This window comes from Leptodactylus fuscus, chromosome 11, assembly GCF_031893055.1.
Source record: "Leptodactylus fuscus isolate aLepFus1 chromosome 11, aLepFus1.hap2, whole genome shotgun sequence".
NCBI lineage: Eukaryota > Metazoa > Chordata > Amphibia > Anura > Leptodactylidae > Leptodactylus > Leptodactylus fuscus.
The window spans coordinates 59,325,673-59,350,424 of NC_134275.1; the positions used below are offsets into that span (position 1 = coordinate 59,325,673).

The window sequence follows — 24,752 nt, forward strand, 5'->3', positions numbered from 1 at the left end:
AAGGGCTGACCTCTAGCTACCTTAACCCCACCACACAGGTCATACAGGTGACACGGTGTACTTGACTCAACACCTTATCCCAAAAAATGGAGGCCTTGGCCGGTACGTTATCACCCCACAGTGTGTGTTAACCCTATGAAGATCTGCTGTAATACAACATCTAATGCTGTAAAGAGGACACCGCAGTGAGAAGCCGGATGTCACCTGTGTCCTTTCTCCACTGGTATACCTAGTGACCTGCAGGGGGCAGCAGCTCTGTGAGGGCAGTCCAGAGCAGGAGTGTGTCAGCTGAAGAAAAGTCTGGTGCCAGCCATATTGAGCGCCATATTGCCACCGTCCTGGTGTCGGCTACTGCTCACTGGCACCTGTAATAAGGGGTTACGCATGATCAACTGCAGCAAATGCCATGTGGTGATGATGTCATCATGTATGTAAACAGCAGCAATTAATATCTCTACTAACAACAGAGCAGACCCCAATATACTGACCCTCAGTAGCTGACGGATCCCAAAATAGTGCCCAAAATACTGACCCCACTATACTGATCTCTCTATAGAGTGACCACACCATACTGATCCCTGGCTGCAGCTCTAGATGTGACTGGAATATAATATTATGTTACAGCAGAATAGTGGCTGCAGCTCGGGGTGTGAGTGGGATATAACATTATGTAACAGCAGAATAGCGGCTGCAAGTCAAGATGTGAATGGAATTTAAGACATGATGTAACATCAGAAATGTAAGTGCAGCTCTGGATGTGACTGGGGTAAGTTATACTTGCACCACCCTTGCACGGGTCTTGTACACCCACAGTTCTGTGACTGAAGTGGTCCGGACTATTCTGTGGGAGTGAACATTAGAATGGGGCCTGTAATGGCAAATTGTGACTGCAGCTCTGGATGTGACTGGAGAATAAGTGATGATATAACAGCAGAATTGTGACTGCAGCTGTGGATATGACTGGAGTATAATTTTTTTTTTTTTGATAACTGCTTTGTGTGGGCCCTGCAGTATAACACATTCTGCTCCACCAGCTCTGCCTGTGAAGGTGAACTATGTAACGTGAGTCTCAGAGGACAGAACACGTGACCAATGTACATATATACGGACACCGTAAGGTCACCATATACCCCGCTGATAACCTTCCCCCTGCGTCCTGTAAGTGCAGTGATCTGGCTCACATGTTGGGGGCGATATATATGCAGTCTGTATGCTATGTATTGTATCACATAACCTACAGCTGGTACGGTATGCCCTGGGTATTGAGGTACTTAGTGAATGACCCCCAGTTTTGTTTCTAGGCTGGAGGAGACAGATGTGCTGCCCTGTGATTGGCTGATGGCAGAGGCGGGGCACATCTGGCGCTGATTCATGGGGTGACATGTGGTTGGAACATTGAGCTCCTGGCTACGAATCCGGGAAGATTTATTCAGTTATGTCTGGAAATAACAAATCTGAGAGAAGGGGCGAATTCTGGGATGGTGATTGTAAAACCCGACATGGCGATGAATCATCGCCTGTGCTGAGGGTCTGTTACAGTTGCACACAGATTAGGCAATCCTCTGTAAGCTAAACCCATCAGAAGCACCAAAGGACAGCGCCATATACAGGCCACAGTTACATATAGTGTACATATACCACCGCACTGTACACATATACAGCAAATATATCACAATACAGTACACATATACCACTACACAGTACACATATAGCACTGCACTGTACACATACACACCATGTAGAGCACATATACCACCATACAGTGCACATATACCACTACACAGTACACATATATGACCATACAGTGCACACATACCACTACACAGTACACATCAGATCTTACCCGATCAGATCAGGTGGGACCAGCACTGTGTGCATATCTATAGGCCCCAGTGTAACATACACTATACAGAGAAAAATACTGGTCATTGTACAGTGTATATAGTCCATCTGCTCACCCTGCATTCGCCATTATAGCATACCTCCCCACTTTCAAAGGATAGAAAAAGGGACATAATGTGTGGCGCGCTATGCACACCATGGCATATTTAACTGTACTCACTTCTACACTTACTCCACCCATTCTCACCCATTTTTCTTTGTGCCCCCACACAGTAAAATACTTTTACAGTCACCCTAACATTATATGACCCCAAATTATAATGTTCCTCTCCAATTTCCCCACAGTATGAAGTCTCTCTCCTTGTGCCCCAGTTTAAACTTGGGCAAATAGATGGGGACATTGAACTGGGGTAGCTGGAGAAGGACATTAAACTGGGGCAACTAAAGGCAGACATGTCCCCCTTCAGCCAACCCTATAGTTTAATGTATTCCTCCAGTTGCCCCCACTTTAATGTCACCCTCCATCTATCCCCAGTTTAATGTCCCCCTACATTTCCCACCAGCTTAAAGTCCCCATTCAACTGCTACCAATTTAATGTCTCCCCTTTATCTTCCCCCAGCTTAATTGCCCCTTCATCTAGTTACAGTTTACTTTCCCCCTTTCATCAATTTAATGTCCTCCCTTCATCTGCCTCCAGTTTAATTGTCCCCCTACATTTACCACCAGCTTAATGACCCCCTTCATCTGCCAGTTTAATTGTCCATTTACATCTGCCCACAGGTTAATGCCCTCTTCATCTGCCCTAAGTTTAATTCCCCCCTACATCTGCAACCAGTTTAATGTCTCCCTTCTTCTACCCCCAGTTTAATTTACCCTCAATCTGCCACCATTTTAATGCCCCCCTTTATCTCTCTCCAATCTAATGCACCCTGCAAAGTTTAAAATAATAAAATCACTGATACCTCTCCTCGCACCCCTTCTGTTTCTTCTCCTGGAGTGTACAAGAAGCCGCAGGCGCAATGTGAGTGATGTCATCACATCACGCCTACAGCTCCAGGGGCCGTAGCATAAAGCAGGGACGGCTGGTGGACGGCTCCTGCATCATCAATGTATTCAACTCATCTGCGTCCTCTCCGGATGCAGATGAGTTAATCGGGGACATACCTCCCACCGACCGGGGCCACAGGACCCACAATCCAGGACTGTCCTGCGGAATTTGGCATGGTTGGGAGGTATGTTGTAACCATTAGTGACATAATGGTCGGTTCTATAGAGATCACTGAATCCAGCCCAGTCCTGGTAAGAGGAGTCACTGCTGGAAATGTTTCCCCTCCATACCGTGTGTATACATGGGTTGTATTCCATGTTATATTGCAGTTATGAAGAGTCGCCTGATCTCGGGAACAATCGATCACAGGTCTGGAATCAAGACAGGGTTTCCATGGAGACCATTACGTCTTATAGTATACGGGGAAGGGGGGGGGGATGTGTCAGCATGGAAACCACGAGTGAGGAAAGAGGGTGAGAAGTGACCCCAGAATGTCTGCAGGAAGATTTACTTCATCCTCCTTCTCCTCAGCGTCATCAGCTACGCCCTTGGTTACTGGGTGTCCGGCGCTCTTACTTTCCTGGCTTCCGGCCTGGCATAGATGCCCCTGCCAGCCTGAGCACAGGCCACAAGATCCATATTGGGAATATCTGTATAGACAGGTGTATCAGGGATCTGCTGGATTACCAGGGTTTGATCATTAACCCTGTACTGCCTCTCACACTGGTTGCAATGATGCTTATGTGAAAGCAGCAGGGGGCGCTGTCCAGGGGATGAACATACATAGGCCACATCATCCACCCTGCATTACAGGGGGTGTCCATAATAAATTATCCCTGGATCAGTGACATCACTGTGTGAGGACTATGACATCACTCAAGGGTTAAAAAAGAGCATTGCTCCCCCCTTCCCCCCGACATCAGGGCTCCTGGAGAGCGGCCACCTGTGTGGGCCGGACATGGTCTGGAATATCCCCATCACTGACAATTGACCAGGGTCTTCAAAATACTGCAAAACATTTCATGTTCAGAAGACTGAACGCCGGCCCTTTATGTGCAGACGATGCCACCATACGACGGGAGAGGACACATACAAAGACCCCCACACCTGACACCTACAGACAAGACCCAAGGGCCAGGGACATGCATGTGGCAAAGCTGCTACTAAATCATTTACCCCCCTGTGGTTTCCCATGTGACCCTCACACACACCCCACGTGTCCTCTATCATCCGCTTGGCCATAATGCCCTGCAGGCACTCACCAGAGGACAGATTCCTCCACATGACACCAACAAGTGAACGAAGCAAAGGCCTGATGGGGTGAAATAAGGTCAAGATGCTGGAAATAAGAGATCGGGGTGAGGTAGGAGGGTGTGGGGTCAGGAGGGTGCAGGGTGAGGAGAGTCAGTGCCAGGAGAGGAGGGTGAGTGGGTGCAAGTAAAGAAGGTGCAGGGTGAGGAGAGTGTGAGATGAGCAGGGTGCGAGGTGAGGAGGGTGCAGGGTGAGGAGAGTCAGTGCCAGGAGAATTGGGTGCAGGGTGAGGAAAGTCAGTGCCAGGAGAGGCGGGTGAGTGGGTGCAGGTAAGGAGGGTGCAGGAACAGAGAGTACCAATCATTGAACAGGTGGGGACTGTGCCAGGCCTGGGGGGTAGATTGCACAAGGGATTAATACAGTGCATTTGGCAGGACGTGGGGTGTGGTGCTCTGTGCTTGCTCTCATCAGGATTCTCTATAGGGTATAATATCTGCCTGGTCTGGGGTCAGGGAGATGTTTGGGGACACTTGTTACCCCTCTGTCTCTCCCCAGGTCTGTTGGTCCTTATATTTGGTCAGTTCTAGGCATAATTCATGAGTATCCCTCCCTGGAAGAACCTGGGTTGCAGTGCACTATAAGGGTGCATGCACACTACGTAACGCCGGGCGTGTATGAGAGCCGTACACGCCGGCATTACGGCAGACTGCCGAACACTTCCCATTCACTTCAATGGGAGCGCTCGTAACAGCGGCGTTTACGAGCGCTCCCATTGAAGTGAATGGGAAGTGTTCGGCAGCCCTGCTGTAACGCCGGCGTGTACGGCTCTCATACACGCCCGGCGTTACGTAGTGTGCATGCACCCTAAGGCCCCATTCACACGGAGTAAACGCGCGTGTATTTTGGCAAAATACACGTGTAAAAATAAGACTCCCATGGACTTCAATGACATTTTTTTTACACGTGTAAAAAAAACACGTCAAAATACACGTGTAAAATGTCATTGAAGTCAATGGGAGTCTTATTTTTACACGTGTATTTTGCCAAAATACACACGTTTACTCCGTGTGAACGGGCCCTTAATAGTGGTTATAGTCTGCAGTATTTTTTCGCTGTTCAACTTTGGGGAGTGGACGCCATTTATGTATCTGTTCATTGGCATCTTCTATACCTCACTGTGTAATGGCCTGGTGGAGTAGGGGCCATGCCGCCATATTTGTACCCATTGACTGGCACCCCTAATCCTCTCTATTTAATACCTGCTGGAGCAGGGGCGGTGCCACCATGTTTGTGCCCGTTGAGTGGCACTCTCTAAGCATGTCTTTATAATGGCTTGTCGGGCGGCGTCACCCTATAATGAGTGGCTTGGGTTATTATCTGAGGATTCCTGAACTTCTCCCCGCAGGCGACTAGTCTCTGGTTTATAGGGAACGTCCTCGTGTCTAGGAGAAGAAGAGCGGGATAATACCGCTATCCAGGAGACGTTAGAGATTGGTACAAAGTCAAGCTGAAGGACTTCCTGCTGAGGAGCAGAGCAAAAAGACAGAAAAAGGGGCACAAAATTGTATAGAGCAATGTGACTATTATTGTGCCTCTATATAGCAGTATAATGTGGGCACTGTATAGTGGTATTACTTGGTCTGTATATAGCTGTATTCTGTCGACACTGTATGGTGGTATTATTTGATCTGTATATAAGCTGTATTTTGTGGGTACTGTATGGTGGTATTATTTGGTGTGTATATAAGCTGTATTCTGTGGACACTGTATAGTGGTATTATTTGGTCTGTATATAGCTGTATTCTGTGGGTACTGTATGGTGGTATTATTTGGTCCGTATATAAGCTGTATTCTGTGGGTACTGTATGGTGGTATTATTTGGTCTGTATATAAGCTGTATTCTGTGGGCACTGTATGGCAGTAATTATCCCATATGGTGCTTTTGCTTCTGATTTTCTTCTTCTGTTATAAATGTGTGACATAAAATGTGAAGATCTGAAAACCCGATGATGTCATCAGCTTGTGTTGTCTCACTCACTCCCCCATTGCTGGTTACTTCTTGGCACATCATCTCTATGGCTGATTGATATTTTTCGGTGCTATAAATGATTTCCCTGGGACTTGCAGCTAAAAATAACTTCTGATCCCTGCACAGATTGTGGGTGGAGCTATGCAAATGAACTGGTTTAGGTGTCCAGGGGTCACTCCAAGCCTCAGCAGATGGCAGACAGCAGTTTTCAGTCTCATTCCTTTGGCAATTGCTTGCGGATCTGGAGAAATGTACAATGGACCCTGTAACCCTTTCCTTCCCAAATAGTATTGTACTCACTTGTGTATAGAGGGATACATGAAGCCCCTGAGGCCCCCGCCCCACATGTCACGGCTAGTACTGGTCTCTTCTCCTGTGGCAGAGGGTCTGCAGGTCTGCCCTCCTCCCTAACAGTACACTAGCAAAAACACAAAAAGTACGGCATCGCGCAAAATCTGGTCTAGTATGTTAAATCAATGGTGTATATTGATATAGGTGAATAACGCCTTACGCTCACCTTAGAGGGTTATGAACAGGTCACTACACCTCAAATTGCAGAATGAATATTACGCCCGTCCACTCCTGGCAGCAGCTGGATCACCATCGCATGGAAGTGAAGGACATCACAATATGTCTCTACCAGACTGTACATTTCAAAACGGAGTGGCTGTACGGCTCCGAAACGCGTTATGTTTATGGGATCAATGAAGGAACTTGATTGAAGACGTTTTCCTCTGGTCCTTCTGGAATATCCTCCATAAGTGTCCTGGGACGCTCTCTCTTCTTACACATTAGGAACGCTCTCTTCTCCGTATTAGCACCCCTACATTTTGGGGCCCCTCTCTCCTCTTCTGGGGGCATTCACACTTTAGGGGCCCTCTCTCCTCCTCTGGGGCACTCTTAGACTTTGGTGGCCCCTCTCTTACATTTTAGAGGCTCTTTCTTCTCCTCTGCGAGCACTGTTACACTTTAGAGGCCATCTCTCCTCTTCTGGGGGCCCTATTATCGTTTGGGGCCCCTCTCTCACAATTTAGGAGCACTCTCTGCTCTTCTGGGCGCACTCACACTTTAGGGGCCCTCTCTCCTCCTCTGGAGGCACTCTTATACTTTGGGGCCCCTCTCTCCTCCTCTGCGAGCACTCTACACTTTAGGGGCCCTATGATAGTTTGGGGCCCCTCTCCTCCCTCTTCACGTCTTTCCTTTAGCTGCTGCGAGCCCTGATGGGCGTGACCATGCTAATGAGCCGCCACACCCCCTCCGTGAGCCATGTGTTCCGTGTGACGTTACTCGCTGACAGCGGCTCCGCCCCTCACTATAAGAGCGCGGTGCCGGCTACTAGAGGCTGAGCGTAGTATCCACGTTTGTCGTGTGCGGACGTCCGGCTTTAGAGACACGTGTCCCGGCATCATGAAGGAGTGTAACGGAGCCACCGCCGAACCCCCGGTGCCCCCCGGCCTGCACCGCCCTAAGGAGGCCTCCGGCTGCTGCCCCCGCACCTGCCGCTTTCTCCGCGGGAACGCTCTGGTGCTGCTGACTGTGGCCGGGGTGCTGCTGGGCGCGGCGCTGGGGATGGCACTGAGGCCGCTGGCTCTGGATGCCGCGCAGATCGCCCGCTTCTCGTTCCCCGGGGAGCTGCTGCTGCGCCTGCTGAAGATGATCATCCTGCCGCTGGTGGTCTGCAGCCTGGTGTCCGGGGCCGCCTCCTTGCAGCCCTCCGCCCTGGGGAAGCTCGGCGGCTGGGCTCTGCTCTTCTTCTTGGTCACCACGCTGCTTGCCTCCGCCTTGGGAGTCTGCCTGGCCCTGCTCATCCGACCCGGGGAAGGCGCAGTGAGCCAGGGGGGAGAGGGAGACGGAATCCCGGAGGGCAAGGAAGTGGTGGACTCCTTCCTGGACCTCATCAGGTATGTCCGGGGCCACAGAGGTGCTGAGGAGGGGCACATGGGGAGCCACAGAGGAGCTGAGGTGGGGGCACATGGGGAGCCACAGAGGAGCTGAGATGGGGATGTGGGGTGGTTGGGGGCCACAGAGGTGCTGAGGAGGGGGCACATGGGGCCACAGAGGTGCTGAGGAGGGGAAATATAGGGGCCACAGAGGTGCTGAGTAGGGGGATATGGGGGCTACAGAGGTGATGAGGAGGGGGCCACAGAGGAGCTCAGGCAAAGCTTCCAGAGGAATTGCGATACTGCTGAGAAGGAGGATAAGGGGCCACAGAGGAGCTGTCATATATGGTTGTATATGTGGGGGTGTTGGTAGTTTGGGGGGCAGTGACCCCCTATCAGTGATGCACTCCCCCTCTTCAGCAGGGTCTACATCCTGCTCCAACCGCTGTGTGTTCAGTTGGGGCTGATGCAATGTTGACTGTAGATTGTGTGATGTGTCAGACACATGGAGGAGGGGGCGTGGCTGTGAGCTGTGACATCACCGCTCCTCCTTCTGTGACATCAGCAGCTCTTTGTTTCCTCGTGTACGTCACTCGTGGTCACTGTTTACATGGGAGAGTCCTCTCTCCTCCTTGCTGGCTGTCATCGCTCCTCTCCTCCTTCTGCACCCTTGATGTGGCTGAGTGTCCTGAGCAAATTGGTCACAGGCAGAATCTTATGTACAGTCGCACTTGCTCCCTGTATGCGGTCACTATGGGAGATGGTGACTCCGGGGATAGAAACCAATGTTTTGTAGTTGTTACTACAAAGTTAGCCAGGGGTGTAAGGCAGCACTTTGGGGTGGTGCGGAGCAGCTGGATCCTACTCATACCTGTGTGTGTGGTTTGACAGATCTTGTCACATGTCACCCATGTTGCAGTTTGTTCTGACATTTTTTTTTTTTTTTCTCAGAAACATCTTTCCTTCAAACCTGGTGTCGGCTGCCTTCCAGTCGGTGAGTGTTGTGTCCTCTGAGCTATGGCGGGGTGTAGGGTGGCATGGAGGCTGTGGGCAGAGTACTGACCTGTGCTTCTTCCTTGCAGTACACCACCTTCTATAAGCTTGAGGCTGTCAATGTCAACGTCACAGATGTCGTGGAGGTGAACAGTACATTGATTGAGGTGAACAGGACAGTGATTAAGGTGAGAGGTCATGGCCAACATCAGCCATTAATGTCCTCCTGCGTCCTCTGACTCCTGGACCTCACAGTTCTGTGTTCTTCTAGGTACCCTATGGTCAGGAGGTGGAGGGCATGAACATCTTGGGCCTGGTGGTGTTTGCCATCGTCTTTGGGGTGGCTCTGCGGAAGCTGGGAGAAGAGGGAGAGATTCTCATCAAGTTCTTCAACTCCTTCAATGAAGCCACCATGGTGCTGGTGACCTGGATCATGTGGTAGGTGCTGGACATGGCAACTTTCCTGAGGTGGCAGCACAACCTCCTCCCCTGCCTAACAATGTGTCTGCTCCTTAGGTACGCACCACTCGGTATCATGTTTCTGGTGGCTGGGAAGATTGTGGAGATGGAGGATGTGGTGCAACTCTTCACCAGCCTGGGCAAGTACATCTGCTGCTGCCTTGTGGGCCACGCTATCCACGGTCTCATCGTCCTGCCGCTCATCTACTTTGCCTTCACCAGGAAGAACCCTTACCGATTCCTGTGGGGCATAGTCAGTGCTCTGGCCACAGCATTTGGGACATCTTCTAGGTAGGTGACGGTATCAGCAGAATAGTGAGCGCAGCTCTGGAGTATAATAGTTCAATATTTAATGTGTAACATTCTAGGATTGAGGATAGACTTTCAAGTGCAGTTTTTTGCTTGTTGTGATGGCTGGGATCAGTAGTGTCTTTGTTCTTCCATTAGTTCGGCCACTCTCCCGCTGATGATGAAATGTGTGGAGGAGAAAAATGGCGTTTCCAAGCAGATCAGCAGATTCATCCTCCCAATCGGGGCCACAGTGAATATGGATGGAGCGGCGTTATTCCAGTGTGTGGCGGCCGTCTTCATCGCACAGCTGAACAATCGCCCTCTGAACTTCATTCAGATCATCACCATTCTGTGAGTTTGGGGACAGGAGTTGCTTCTCCCCTGTTAGAGGTGTGTCTTAGGCATTGACTCCTCCTTCTTTTTCTCAGGGTTACAGCCACAGCATCCAGTGTGGGGGCTGCGGGGATCCCAGCAGGCGGCGTGCTGACACTTGCCATCATTCTGGAGGCAGTGGGACTTCCCACTAATGACATATCCCTCATCCTGGCTGTGGATTGGTTGGTGTAAGTATGGACTCCGTTTATAGTAACTTAATGGCTGTGGCCTGAGAAAATGCGCAGATGTGCCGAGGAAGGGGTTTGGGAGCAGTTCCTGCAGGCTAAAAAACAAGCCATATTACTGGGATTACTTACCACAGCTATGTTTTGCTCCCGAGGCTGTGCATTACTTCACAGGGTGTGACTAATTCTGCAAAGGACCTTGTTGACTGTGACTGCTGGTAGACTGCAGATACTTGGGGAAAGGAGAAGCAGCTGTAACATGGTCGACACTGGTGCACAACAAGCTCCGCCAAGTCAGGCTTCAGAGCTGCGCTCATTGTTCTGCAACTTCAGGGCTTTAATCTCCCAGCATTCCCTTACTGTCTGCACAGATTGTGGTGATCTGTATTCTGGGATGTAAAACCTGACCTTCATGGCAGCCAACACATCCCTGGACCCACCACCAGCCAGTGACTTGGTCAGGGTGTAAAATACCAGAGTGCATTGACCCCCCCTCTATGTAGAAGTCCAGCACCCCCAGGCAGGGTTTGGTTACGGTCAGTTCTGGCCACTGTCCTGAATCCTCCTGACTCCATGTTTGTTTTCCTGCAGGGACCGCACCTGTACAATATTGAATGTAGAAGGAGATGCGTTTGGTGCCGGGCTACTGCAGGTGTACACTGACCGGACGTCGAAGCCCGATGACAATGTGGACCTGACAGCAGTACGAGTGGTAGCAGAGGAACAGCCAGAGGGCGACCCACTCTTGAAGAAGGACCCACATGTGGTGGTGGAGGGCTGCAGCCCCTCAGAGAAGGAGTCGATCATGTGAGGTGGAGCGTGCCGACTTCTAGACTCCAGGGCACTTTTTATTATTTTTATATTATTATATTATTTTTTTTACATGGACTCTTAACTTATGTGCTGCATCTTCAGGGCAATCGGGTGCGTTCTTCTCCAATCGGGGCCCAAGCGCTTCCTCCTGTTACCTCCAATCATGGTGATGTAATTCTTCGCCAGCAGGTCCTCTTCCTGCGTCTGCCATGCTGCATGGAGCTGTTTTCCTAGCTCCGCCCTATTTTGTATGTCCGTCGGTGACTTGTGTGTCTAACTTTATTTTGGGACATTTGTGATGTTTTTATTCTTATATTTTGGGACCAAAACCGACTTTTTGCAATATGTGTGGGTTCACTAACCGCCGAGCCTGGGCTGAGGCTGCAGCATGGAAATTGAGGATATGGCTTCCTCCTGGGCATTGGACTAATGTGCACCAATAAGTCTGTTACATGTGGACCTGAACATGAAACAAAAGTGTGAATGAGGGAGAGAATGTAACACTCAATGAAGTAAAAGCAAAAACCATCTAAACCTTTCTGGTGTTCTGTATTATGTGGCTGTGCCAGGGAAAACTATAATGATCCTGGGTTATATAAACTGAAGTATCATCATTCCTGAATATATCAATGTATCTAGATATATAAACTGATGTATCCTGGCCACTATGTATCATCACACCCATCATCCTGGACAACGTTCATCGTCACAGCAGTAAACCCTGACCCCAGGAGCTCACACGTTGCTCACTCCCATGGTTTGTGGTTGGGTTCCTGCATGTTCCTATGTTGGGGCTCGTTCGCATGTGAACAAAGGGGCGGATTTTGACAGCAGATTTTGCTTCAAAATCCGCCCCTTTACAATGGTGGTCTATGCAGACCGCCGGCTGCTGCTAGTGGAGAAGAGAAGCGACATGTCCTTTCTTCAGGCGGAAGCTGCGGTGCGCTGGACCGCGGCTTCGGCCTAGCAGTAGCACCCTCCTATGTCAGCTCATTCATTTGAGCCTACATAGGAGGGGAAAGCCGCGATGGTCGTGGCAGGCGGGTTTTGACCAGAGAGAGACGCGTCTCACCACGTCTCTGTCAAAACCCGCGCGGGCACCCCACGTCAAGACAGAGGGGGCACCATCGTTACACCCCATCTCTACCTAGGCCATTTTCATGCTCTAGTTGTCAGTGTCATTTACATATCCTGCCATTGCCGAGTAAGCGACTATTCCCTTCGTGTACAAGGGTGTTGTAAATCAGAAACCTGGACTGTTCAGACTGGAACTGTATTGTCTTATCAATGAATACAGGTTCTGTTTGAGATCCAGTAGTAGTCAGGTTGTAATATGAAAGCCTTGTGCTACACTCTTGCTGTGGAGTGATACTCTGCCCCCTACGGGTGTGGATGCTATCACATGTGACACAGTCAGTCACCCCTAGGAGTGATAGGAGGACACCAACTGCTCAGTGATAGATCACACACACACACAATCCTCAGGAATGTCTGCACCACATTTATCATAATGGAGCAGTGATAGGACCACCAGGGCCCTCTGCTTCGTGTATAGGATCTATAGGCTCAACTCCAACATCAGAGCCTGTATCCCTCCCTGTCTAACTGTATCTCATCTTGTATCCAGGCTAGCTGCGATCCAACTGTGTATTCGAGCCAAGGGCTGGGCGATTAACTAAAAATTAAAGTCAGCTCAGTTAATCTCTGATTTCAACTTTGCCTCCATGTCATCCTGTCATTAACCATACAATGTCCAGTCAGGATTGCTGATCTGTGAATAACCAAAACCGAAATTCACTGACCTATAAATAGGGGTCGTGGCATGTGAAAAGGAAGCGTCTTAAAATAACGGCATTACATTAACAACTGGTGTGATGTTCCATTGACGGTATACGCTGGTGTAACGTTCCATTGATGGCATACGCTTATGTGACGTTCCATACATACAGGGAATATTAGATTTAGGATTTGTCCTCCCCCTGGTCAGCTGACCTCTGATATCTATATATAACCTCTGCAGAGGTAACCTGGACTTGTATAACGTAAACCAACATCTATATCTGCAGCGAGGCAGGCCGGGCGCGGCACCACACGCCTCAATTTACAAAAACCAGCTCAAACTCGTCCATGCTTTTCTTAGCCATGTTCTCAAGGTCAGTGATGCCTCATTCAGTAGTGTATTAGGCAGTGCTGCCCCACAGTGGTCAGACCCTGTATGTGCAGAACCTTAAATGTAATGCACAGCACATGCCGCTATATACTGCTAGAGATGGGACAACCACTTTGGCATGAGCCTGGTTCGACTTGAATATCTCAAATTGTTCGTTTTTTAAACAAAGCCGAACAATTGGAGATTCATCCAAATGGCATCACCAGACAAACAAAAATGGATGCTGCAACATTCACTGAGACTCCAGAGTATACTAGACAAGGACGCCATGTGGGGCCTTAGGCTTGAGGAACTTTCCAGCTCATTTTTATTGATGATGTCTCCTCAAAATAAATCATCAATAAGAGATAAGTGACCCATTGATCAACTGTATAAAGGGGCTATGGCACCTTTTTACTTTTTTGGTAGAGTTGGAAGGGACCTCAAGGGCCATCGGGTCCAACCCCCTGCGAGTGCAGGTCTTCCTAAATCATCCCAGCTATATGTTTATCCAGATTCCGCTTGAAGATTTCCATTGATGGAGCGCCCACCACCTCCCGTGGCAGCCTATTCCACTCTCTCACTACCCTCACTGTCAGAAAGTTTTTCCTAATGTCTAATCTGTATCTCTTTCCCTTTAGTTTCATCCCATTGCTTCTTGTACTTCCTTGTGCTAATGAGAACAGGGTAGATCCCTCTGCACTGTGACTACCTTTCAGATATTTGTAGACTGCTATTAAATCTCCCCTCAGCCTTCTCTTCTGCAAACTAAACAATCCCAGTTCTTTTAGCCGCTCCTCATAGGACATGGTTTGCAGACCTTCCACCATTTTGGTTGCTCTTCTCTGGACTTGCTCCAATATATCGATGTCTTTCTTGAATTGAGGCGCCCAGAACTGTACACAGTATTCCAGGTGTGGTCTGACCAGGGAAGAGTACAGCGGAATAATGACCTCTCTTCATCTAGATTCAATGCTTGTCTTAATACATCCCAGAATTTTATTAGCCTTTTTTGCAGCAGCACCGCACTGTTGGCTCATGTTGAATTTGTGATCTACTATTATGCCCAAGTCCTTTTCCCCTATGCTATCACTTAGTTCTATTCCTCCCATACTATATATGTTTTTTACATTTCTGTTACCCAGATGTAGAACTTTGCATTTGTCCCTGTTAAATACCATTTTGTTCGCCTCAGCCCATTGTTCCAGTGTGTCTAAGTCCTTTTGAATACACTCTCTCTCCTCTCTAGTGTTGGCTATTCCTCCTATCTTCGTATCATCTGCAAATTTTATGAGTTCCCCAATAATTCCATCGTCCAGATCATTTATAAAGATATTACAAAGTACTGGGCCCAGAACAGAGCCCTGCGGCACCCCGCTTTTGACTTTCTTCCAGTTCGATGTGTAGCCATTTAGTATTACTCGTTGTGCCCGATCATTAAGCCAGTTGTGAATCCACCTAACTGATTTTTTGTCAAAGCCATACTTAATCATTTTTTCAATAAGAAGGTTATGTGATACTTTATCAAATGCCTTACTGAAGTCAAGATATACTATGTCCATGGCATTCCCTTGGTCCAACCATTCAGTGATTTTGTTGTAGAAGGAAATCAGGTTAGTCTGACAAGATTTATTGGTCATAAAGCTGTGCTGGCTCTGGTTAATTAATGCCTTCCCATCCAGGTACCGAAGTAAATGTTCCTTGACAATTTGCTCAAAGATTTTTCCTGCTATCGAGGTCAGACTTACCGGCCTGTAATTTCCTGGATCGTCCCTTTTCCCCTTTTTGTAGATGGGGACAACATTTGCCCTTTTCCAATCTAAAGGGACCACTCCTGTTTCCCATGACTTACTGAAGATTATAGCAAGGGGTTCTGTTATTTCCTCTGCTATCTCTTTCAGGACTCTAGGGTGTAAATCATCATCACCTGTTTATATCACACGCTGTCGGTATATAGTGATGTATGACGTAGTTACAGCCTTGTCACATAGACGTGTATAGGACAAGGCTGTAGTTACATGACATGGCCACTATAAGGTGAATGACACTATATAAACATAGAAGCGGTTATGGCGCTTACACAGGTACCACAGTTTATTCAAACAGCTGATCACGGGGCATTATTTACAGGGGTGCACAGGGACGTTATTAATTTAACCACTTCTGGACCGGGCCAATTTATGGTCCAGGCCCAGACACATTTTAGGTTTATTTTGTATGTGCGGTTTTGAGGGCTGTAACATTTTTCTCATACATCTCATTCAACTAATTTTTGTGTCTTTTTTCGGGGACGCATAGGGCTTTATTTTTATGTTGTTTTTATTTTCGATTGAGTTTTAATTTTTTTTTTATATCCGGGAAAATATAAACAAGATAGGAGGAAAATTGTGTCTGGTTTTCACTTTTCTTTTTTTTATTTAATAACAAAAAGTGCCACTGAAAAACTTTATAAAATAGTTTTTCCTCTCTGTTACGGTAATTTTTATTTTGTATGGTGTTGTCGGGGGTGGGGCTATAGCCTTTAATAACCGCATTTTATTGGCATATTATTTTACTTATTTTTTAAAATTATTTTATTACATTTTTTTTTTTTTTTAAACTTTATTTTTTTTTTTCAGATGGTGTCCCCATAAGGTCATAAGAGACCTTTGGGGACATCTGATCACTTTTTTCTTTGTTAAGGAGGCTGATTTCTCCTATAACTGAGGCTGCTACATTTAGCCCCAGTTGCAGGAGGAATACAACCTCCTGCACGCTGCTATATACAGTATACAGAGCTGATCTGGGTCCTGTAGGACCCAGCAGCTCTTGCAAGACACTGAGCCCGGCGGATCACGTGACCGCCAGGTTAGAGGGCGGCCCCATCATGGCGGCGCGCATAGCTGTGTATACAGCGCTCATTGAGCGCTGTATACACAGCGATCGAGACAGCAGGGACGGGAATAAACCTTCCCTGTCTTCTCTCTGGGAGCTCCAGCTGAAGTTACAGCCGGCTCCCAGTGTCAGCAGCTGCACGATCTCTGTGCAGTTGCTGTGTTCTGATAGGACGTACCAGCAGGGTCAGGTGCCTGGAAAAGTGAGGAGCCAAAGATATCTGTGCTGCAAACTTTACAGAGACTGGAAGACATGGTCATGGCGGTCCAGATGGTAGAGATGGAAATGTGAAAGATTAGTCAGAGATGTCACCTGTAAGTCACTAAATGTAACTGCACTGTATACATCTAAATCATCTGCAGAGCCTTGTGTAGAGCCGATATATACCACTATACAACCACCATATAGTGATAATAATCGCCTAAACTAAGTTGGGGCCAACTAGGACATGTTCCCCTCCGCCTGTGCTGAATCCCTGGCTACACCTCTGGCCAGGCAGTTTGGTTCAGGCCGCTATGGAGGGGCCGTTAAGGGACATTATGACGTGGGGAGGGGATGCTGTGGGACATTATACTGTTTGAAGGGGCCACTGTTGGACATTTACATTGTGTGAAAAGCTGCAAGGGCCTGCTGATGCTCTGCATCCACCACGATGAGCCAGGGGGCAGAGAATAAAGAGGAATCTGAGGCAGATGTCTGCCTAAAATTCTTTACTTTCTGATGTCTGAACAGGTTCCATCTACTTGTATGGAATGAACTATATTACACTCCACTCCAGTAGGTCTGCCTCAGAAAAAAAAAAATACCCAATTTTGGTTATTTTTTTGCTGCAGTGCGCATGGGTTTCTCCAAAAGTGGCCCACTGAAGCTCTGTTGCCCAAGGGCCCGCAAAAACCTGCCGTCCTCCTGGACACAATACGATTCATTCTGCTTGATCCTTCATTCTCTCAACATCATCAGTCAAGGGAACGACCCTAAAAGAGAGTCCACCAATTCCGCTGCAAGGGTGACACTTCACTTGCATGTGCTTCCTATATGAACCCTGTTACAGATGAGTCATTTAATTTGGCACAAATCAAATCTGTTACAACTTTCCCAAAATTTTTACATTTTAGCTACCTTGAAACTTTTAGGATTTTTCCAGGAGCTGCCATTGTACTGATCAAGGGAAGACAGAGCGGAATGGTGATCTGAGCCCAGGCGGCTGCCCTGCAGACAGAGATGAAGGAATATATAGGTGTGAGGTCAGGGGTAAGTTATAGCCGGTATAAAACAGCCCAAGCAAGAAAGGGAAAGGTTGTCAGAGGTACAGATAGGCGGAGTCAGTGAGCAGCTTATACTGACAATAGACAGATTTATAGTAACTTGATAGAGCGTGATAGAAGTCAGTGTGTCAGGCAGGCACAGTGGCCGCCATCTTCACCAATAATATTGATCCAGGAGATGACAGCGTGCTGCTGCCTTCTGAGACAGTCGCCACGGATGGGACATCACTCAGTGTTTTGCATATATCTAATAAGCCAACTCAAAGCAATCACTTTTGTGAACGCCATGGCTTCTTCCAATAGCACCATCCATGTATGTATAAGCACCCTCAAGGAGTCATCATGTTTCTACCTTTCCAGTGCAGTAAGTGATCACACAATCCGTTCATCACCACCATCAACCATCTACGACACGGACATTACTACCGTAAGAGAGTCTGGTTCAAGAGCTCAGAAATAGACCATCCTCTGAGACCTCAGGACGTCGGCTTTGACATTTAATGGGCACTTTTGATTTAGAATTTTGGTATATCCGCTCATCTCTAGTCGCATCAATTAACTTTGGATAAATCAACAGTACAAGCAAATATAAGAAACTGTGTCATTTATCTTAGGCCGGGTTCACGTGAGTGTTTGTCTTTTTTCATGAAATCAGTTTTGGTAACAAATCCTCAAAAACAGATCTGGAACGGTCTATTATAAAAATACGTTGATTTCAATGGGTTGTAAGAACCATCTGCAGGCTTGTACCATTTGCGTCTGGTATCCGCTCTTTAGGGTGGAGACAAGTCGGATTTGCAGGACTTTCTCCATCCAAAAAATAAGGATACACAATGGACAGCGACAAATCCATTTTTTTCTTTTTTAAACACTGAGGTCTATGGAAGGCAGACGCAAACGGATTACCAATGGATATTAATCAGTTTATATCCGTTTTTCCCGCTTTATTCTTTTCTGCACATGCTCAGAATAAAGAAGGGGACAAAATGATTTATCAAACACACCCATTGACTAATCTGTCAAAAAGGACTGTGGTATCTGCTGTGTATGATATCCAATTGAATCCGGTTTTTGATCAATCTGTTATTTTCTACATGGATTGGCAGCGGACAGATACCAGGTGCAAGTGTGAAGCTAGCCTTGCAAGAGAAAAATGCTTTTCTTGCCTCTTAACTGACTTTCACTCTGAAATTCCTGCTCTATCTGTCTTGAGATGGACAGCAGATGACACGTCTATAGCTGTCTATGCATTAGGAAGAGAGAGACACAAAGCCCTCACAAGCCACTGAATGAACAGCTTTATTTCCATCAGTACAGAGCGGTGTCTCTGGAGTGCCCTGTGCGGTGCTGAGAGTGTGTAATGGAGCAGGATCTTTTCTTCTGCATTTACTGTCTATGGAAGACATGACAGCAGCTATCCTGTAGCTCAGGGGGAACAACAGAAAGCCTGCAGAGGGGAAAACTGCTAAAACTGCAGAATACAAATAATAATGGCCATATCTGGAGTTACTCCACATTTATGCATCTGGCGACATATCCTGAAAAGTCACCTGACACTACAGGGTCCACTTTAAGTCTGATCATACACATTAGACATCATTTGGCCTGGAGCCCTTTCTCTTCCCAAAGTCACACATGCATACTGGGCTTGCCCAATGATATGTGTTCTTTATGAGGAGAGAGGCGTAAGCTGCTGCCAGGCATCTACATCCTCTTCCAGACTCAGATTCTCCCCTCCAGATCCCCCCTGACCCTCCTTAAAAGTGGCATATCTGTAACTCAGAGGTAGTCATTATCTCCTGAGTGTCTCATGTTCAGTAATTTTTGGCTTTGCCCCCCTCTAGTGTCCAGCACCGCTTGCTCCCTATTGTTTGGATGCAGCAGTCCCGATGACCACCCAGCTCCGGCCTCACCGCCCCTCCATTCTCAGGACAGCTGGGTTGGGGTACTGAGGAACCTCTATGGCTCTTTCCCCAAACTTCATCTTTAGCAGCTCCACATGGCGATTTGGGGCCTGAACTAAAGCACCCGCAAAAGGCAGAGTCTGTAGTGGCTGGAGGAAACTCTCTGGAAACTCAATGTCCTGTGGGTGACCAGTCCAAGAGTCCCGAGTCATTAGCCCATCCCGTGGGTAAAAAGGCCATAGATCAACATGTAGGTGATTGCTCTGACTGTACTGCACCCTGAAAAAGTCACCCTCTATGGCCCGCTCCCACACAAAGCCTTCTTCATCTATGAGAGACCCCCCTTGAGCCCCCCGCAGCTCTGGACACAAAGTGATGTCTTCCAGATATATGCCCAGATCTACATCATAGTCCCAGGGGATGATATCTCCATGGCGGGCGGCCCCCAGCAGGCTTCCCCCTTCCAGCCAGTACCGCACATTGTTGGCTTCCAGGACTTTGATGACATGTAGGGCAGTGACCCTTAGTGCGCGGAGGCAGCAGGGGGGCGTCCAGTGCCCCTCATACAGGTAATCTGGGGTTTCTCCAACCACAGTCCCAAAACAGCGTGGAGTCTCCTTGGTGCAGCCAAACCAGCGATCCCCTCCATCGAGACCGCGGACTAGCCTCACATTCAGTGCTCGCATTGTTGCTGCCTCTTCTGCTCGCTCCGCCTGTTCTGCCTTCCACCGACCATGGTCTGTGGCTGGAAAAGGAGTGCGAGGAAACATAACACCATCCATCACCTTCACTCTCCACCCACGCAGAGCTGCCTGAATAAATATGGTTGCCTGCAGAGGGCGTGAGAGAGGAAAGGGCAAGTCAAAAAGGTCTCTGGATCTCATCAGAATCACTGCAGCTCCAGACACTGCTCCGCAGGACTCTCCACTGCTTGCCACGCTGTACTGTGCTGTCCATTCCCGCTGAGACACATTCAAGTGAAGGCAACGCAGGGAGGTGCCAGCTCCGGCTGCCACAAGTCTGACTCCAGGTGGAGCATCACGCAGTCCTCGAGCCATTCGCTCCAGTAGGTCAGAAGGCTTCAGAGCACAACCATCTGGTACTAGAGCCACCAGACGGGTATGAACGTGCGTCTCCAGGCGGGATACAGAGCTGGGCTGCTCCGGGGAGGGGTGAAGCCTCAGCAGGGTTACTCCAGGGACCGGTGGGTATAGAGCAGTCTCTGAAGCCACAAGGATCTGGAGAGCAGGTCGGGCTCGCAAGAAGGAGTGGTGCAGCTCTGCCAGGCCATGCTCAAATGGTCGGAACTCCCGCACAATGACAGTGACACCAGCAGACAGAGCGGTTGAGGGGTGTCCTGCTGGGCGGATTTGGAGGTGCCAGGTGTAGTACAACAGCAACACATTACAGATCAGTGTCAGAGCAACCAAGACATGGCAGAGCGGGCAGCGCATCCTGAACCCATCACACAGAGCACGGTTGAGCCTAGGGAAGAAGACAAGACCCCATTAATAGATGGAAAAGGAGACACAGTATGGGGGGGGGAGGGGTCTCTGCAACAATGACCAGACACAGAGAACACCCTGATACCGGCTCTATGGGAGGGGGGGCATGGTCAGACACCAAAGAACACCCTGATACCGGCTCTATGGGGGGCATGGTCAGACACCAGAGAACACCCTGATAATGGCTTTATGGAAGGGGGGCATGGTCAGACACCAGAGAACACCCTGATACCGGCTCTAAGGGAGGGGGGCATGGTCAGACACCAGAGAACACCCTGATACCGGCTCTATGGGGGGGGGGGGGGGGGCATGGTCAGACAACAGAGAACACTCCGATAATGGCTTTATGGAAGGGGGGCATGGACAGACACCAGAGAACACCCTGATACCAGCTCAAAGAATGGAGGGTCAGTCATTAATGGCTCTCTATTGGGAGGGGGGCAGTCATTAATGGCTCTTTGTTGGGAGGGGGGGCAGTCGTTACCTGTCTCTGGCGATGTTTACATGCAGCTATATCTTCATTTACATCACCAACAGCCCACGTGCCTTTAGTTTATCCCGCCCCCTCTGACGTCACTCATCCTAAACTTTATTGTTCTCCGTAACACAGACATAAATAACAGAAGCTTGGTCCCGCCCCATTGTGCCTAGTCCCGCCCATTGACACTTAGCCTCAGCTAGCCCCTCCTTTTCCCCCGCCCTCTTTGCTACTATGCTTTCTGTCTCTTGCTCTAGTTTGACGTGGCAGCGCTATGGGGGCGTGGCTATCACTGAGAATGCATTTATAGCTGCAGCCTAGGTAACTGTGCTCTTATTGGTTTCCTGGATGGCGCAGACTGGCTGCTGATTGGCTGTCACAACTCACAGGCAGAGTTTATTGATTAAGAGATATGTCAGTTATCTGCGATTAAGCCAACCTTATCTTGGAGGCGGAGCTATTCTCGTGCCAAGAACTGGGCGTAGCAACAGTCCATCAAAAATATGTAAATAAGCTGTCATGTGATTGGTTAAGACACAAAGATGAAAAAGGCTGCGAGCGATGGCTGGGCGGGGTTTTGTCTCTGCGATGCGGCCTGTCGGCAGGGGGCGGGACTTGTCAGAATCTTTTGCCTGTGATTGGATAAGACGCAGAGCATCGCAGCATCAGCGGCTTTTGATTGGTCAGTTCGGCGCTCCGGGCCGCTGAGCTCTGGCTGCGGCTGCTCAGTCACATCACTGCCGGCTCCTGGTGATATGCTGGGCTCGGGTGGCTCTGTGGACCGGGGGCGACTCCGTCAGTTGTTGCGGGGGAGTGTGGCCGGGCTGTGCGAGCTGAAATTATTGCGGGAGCGGCAGGAGGTGCGAGTGCGGCGGGCACTGCGGGGCGGAGAGGTGAGAAGGCGGCGATGATGAGAGTAGTAGTCACCGGAGACTGTGTGCAATGTACATTCATACCATGTGCGCAGGATCCGGAGGATAAAACCCATCATCCCTGTATATACCCTACCCTCCTTATATACAACACCCACCATCCCTGCATATACCCTACCCTCCCTGTATACAACAGCCATCATCCCTGCATATACCCTACCCTCCCTGTATATACCCTACCTACCCACCCTATATACAACACCCATCATCCCTGTATATACCCTACCCTCCTTATATACAACACCCACCATCCCTGCATATACCCTACCCTCCCTGTATACAACAGCCATCATCCCTGTATATACCCTACCCTCCCTGTATATACCCTACCTACCCACCCTATATACAACACCCATCATCCCTGTATATACCCTACCCTCCTTATATACAACACCCACCATCCCTGCATATACCCTACCCTCCCTGTATACAACAGCCATCATCCCTGCATATACCCTACCCTCCCTGTATATACCCTACCCACCCTATATACAACACCCATCATCCCTGTATATACCCTACCCTCCTTATATACAACACCCACCATCCCTGCATATACCCTACCCTCCCTGTATACAACAGCCATCATCCCTGCATATACCCTACCCTCCCTGTATATACCCTACCTACCCACCCTATATACAACACCCATCATCCCTGTATATACCCTACCCTCCTTATATACAACACCCACCATCCCTGCATATACCCTACCCTCCCTGTATACAACAGCCATCATCCCTGTATATACTCTACCCTCCCTGTATATACCCTACCCTCCCTGTATACAACAGCCATCATCCCTGTATATACTCTACCCTCCCTGTATATACCCTACCCTCCCTGTATACAACACCCATCATCCCTGTATATACTCTACCCTCCCTGTATATACCCTACTCTCTCTGTATACAACAGCCATCATCCCTGCATATACTCAACCCTCCCTGTATATACCCTACCCTCCCTGTATACAACAGCCATCCCATCATCCCTGCATATACCCTAGCCTCCCTCGCTATAACATCCATCATCCCTGTATACACTGTTTCTTCCCTGTATATAGCAACCATCATCCATGTATATACCTTGCCATCACTGTATACAACTCCCATCATCCCTTTTATATACTGTACCCTTCCTCTCTATAATACCCATCATCCCTGTATATACTGTTCCTACCCTGTATATAGCAACCATCATTTCTTTGTACCCAACCCTCTCTGTATACAACTCCCATCATCCCTTTATATAACAACCATTATCTGTTTATATACCACCTTTTCCCTGTATATAACGCTCATCATCCCTGTATATACTGTACATTTATGTATACAATATCCATCATACCTGTATATATTCCACTCTCCCTGTATACAACGGACTTCACCACTGTATATGACAATCATTACCTGTTTATATACCGTCCTTTCCCTTTATATAACACCCTCATCCCTATTTATACTGTATATTCCTGTGTACAACTTCCTCCCTGTTTATAAAACTTATCTTTACCTCTATGTAACATCCATCACCCTTGTATATAATGTATATAACATCTATGATCCCTGTATGTACCTTAACTTACCTGTATATAACACCCATCATCCCTGTATATACTGTACTCTATCTGTATATAACATCCACGATCCCAGTATATACCTTACTCTACCTGCATATAACATCCATCATCCCTGTATATACTGTACCCTATCTGTATATAACATCCATGATCCCAGTATATACCTTACGCTACCTGCATATAACATCCATCATCCCTGTATATACTGTACCCTATCTGTATATAACATCCATGATCCCAGTATATACCTTACGCTACCTGCATATAACACCCATCATCCCTGTATATACTGTACCTTACCTGTATAAAACTTCTCTCATCTTCCTCGTGTACTGTACTTGGCTCTTACCTCCATCTTCCTCAGGATTTGGACCGGCAGCTGTGGGAGCTGGAGCGGCAACTTGGAGAATTGCGGTTGAGAGCAGAGAGTGACCAGGAGAACGGTGAGTCATGTGACATTTCCAGCACCACGGGGCAGTCTGTATATTGGGCAGTGTGGGACGGGGTTACTATATATAGCAGGCTAGGGGGGCTGGTCCGGGGGCTGTGGAGTCGACGTCTGAAACAAATTACCTACTTAGCACCCGGCTTTAAAATAAAATGCTGAATTATTTTATATTATGGGTGATGGAGTCCTGTACATTCCAGGCAGCGTGAGTTATGGGCTCCTGCGGGTACCAGGCAGCGTGAGCCATGGGTTCCTGTGGATACCAGGCAGCGTGAGCTGTGAGGGTCCTGTGTGTAACAGGCAATGTGAGCCACGAGGGTACTTCATGTAACAGGCAGCGTGAGTCGTGGGACCCCTGCGTGTAATAGGCACCATGAGCCGTGGAGTCCTGTATATACCAGGCAGCATGAGTCGTGGGATCCTTTACAGATGCCAGGGAGTGTGAGTC

At 48.4% G+C, this 24,752-nt stretch overlaps 3 protein-coding genes across 6 annotated transcripts in view; 2 read left to right on the forward strand and 1 right to left on the reverse strand.

Moving 5' to 3' along the window:
• Positions 1–24,752, forward strand: part of BRWD3 (bromodomain and WD repeat domain containing 3) — a 356,261-nt gene that overhangs the window by 295,388 nt on the left and 36,121 nt on the right. The gene's annotated exons all lie outside the window — the stretch shown is intronic.
• SLC1A5 (solute carrier family 1 member 5) lies at positions 7,524–11,701 on the forward strand. Of its 2 annotated transcripts, none has more exons than XM_075259974.1 (8): positions 7,524–8,072; positions 9,003–9,045; positions 9,134–9,232; positions 9,316–9,482; positions 9,561–9,794; positions 9,951–10,145; positions 10,223–10,357; positions 10,946–11,701. In XM_075259974.1, the coding sequence occupies exons 1-8, from the start codon at positions 7,579–7,581 to the stop codon at positions 11,163–11,165; spliced, it is 1,587 nt and encodes a 528-aa protein (XP_075116075.1). In that variant the 5' UTR covers positions 7,524–7,578; the 3' UTR covers positions 11,166–11,701. The 2 variants fall into 2 exon arrangements, with proteins under 2 accessions (XP_075116075.1, XP_075116076.1); XM_075259975.1 differs by having other exon boundaries at positions 9,134–9,211.
• On the reverse strand, positions 18,757–24,352 carry FKRP (fukutin related protein). 3 transcript variants are annotated; one of them, XM_075259265.1, is made up of 2 exons: positions 24,157–24,352; positions 18,757–20,844 (listed from the first exon to the last, which is right to left on the reverse strand). In XM_075259265.1, the coding sequence occupies exons 1-2, from the start codon at positions 24,306–24,308 to the stop codon at positions 19,365–19,367; spliced, it is 1,632 nt and encodes a 543-aa protein (XP_075115366.1). In that variant the 5' UTR covers positions 24,309–24,352; the 3' UTR covers positions 18,757–19,364. The 3 variants fall into 3 exon arrangements, with proteins under 3 accessions (XP_075115366.1, XP_075115368.1, XP_075115367.1); XM_075259267.1 differs by having other exon boundaries at positions 24,206–24,291; XM_075259266.1 differs by lacking the exon at positions 24,157–24,352 and adding an exon at positions 21,349–21,426.

Bases quoted from the DNA above. Each gene is read 5' to 3' on its own strand.
- SLC1A5 (XM_075259974.1), top strand. From the start codon at position 7,579: ATGAAGGAGTGTAACGGAGCCACCGCCGAACCCCCGGTGCCCCCCGGC. The intron at 9,795-9,950 runs GTAGGTGACGGT...TTCTTCCATTAG, and splicing joins GCATTTGGGACATCTTCTAG to TTCGGCCACTCTCCCGCTGA. The intron at 10,146-10,222 runs GTGAGTTTGGGG...TCTTTTTCTCAG, and splicing joins ATTCAGATCATCACCATTCT to GGTTACAGCCACAGCATCCA.
- FKRP (XM_075259265.1), bottom strand. From the start codon at position 24,308: ATGACTCACCGTTCTCCTGGTCACTCTCTGCTCTCAACCGCAATTCTC. The intron at 20,845-24,156 runs GTAAGGTACAGT...CTTCTTCCCTAG, and splicing joins ATGAGAGAAGTTTTATACAG to GCTCAACCGTGCTCTGTGTG.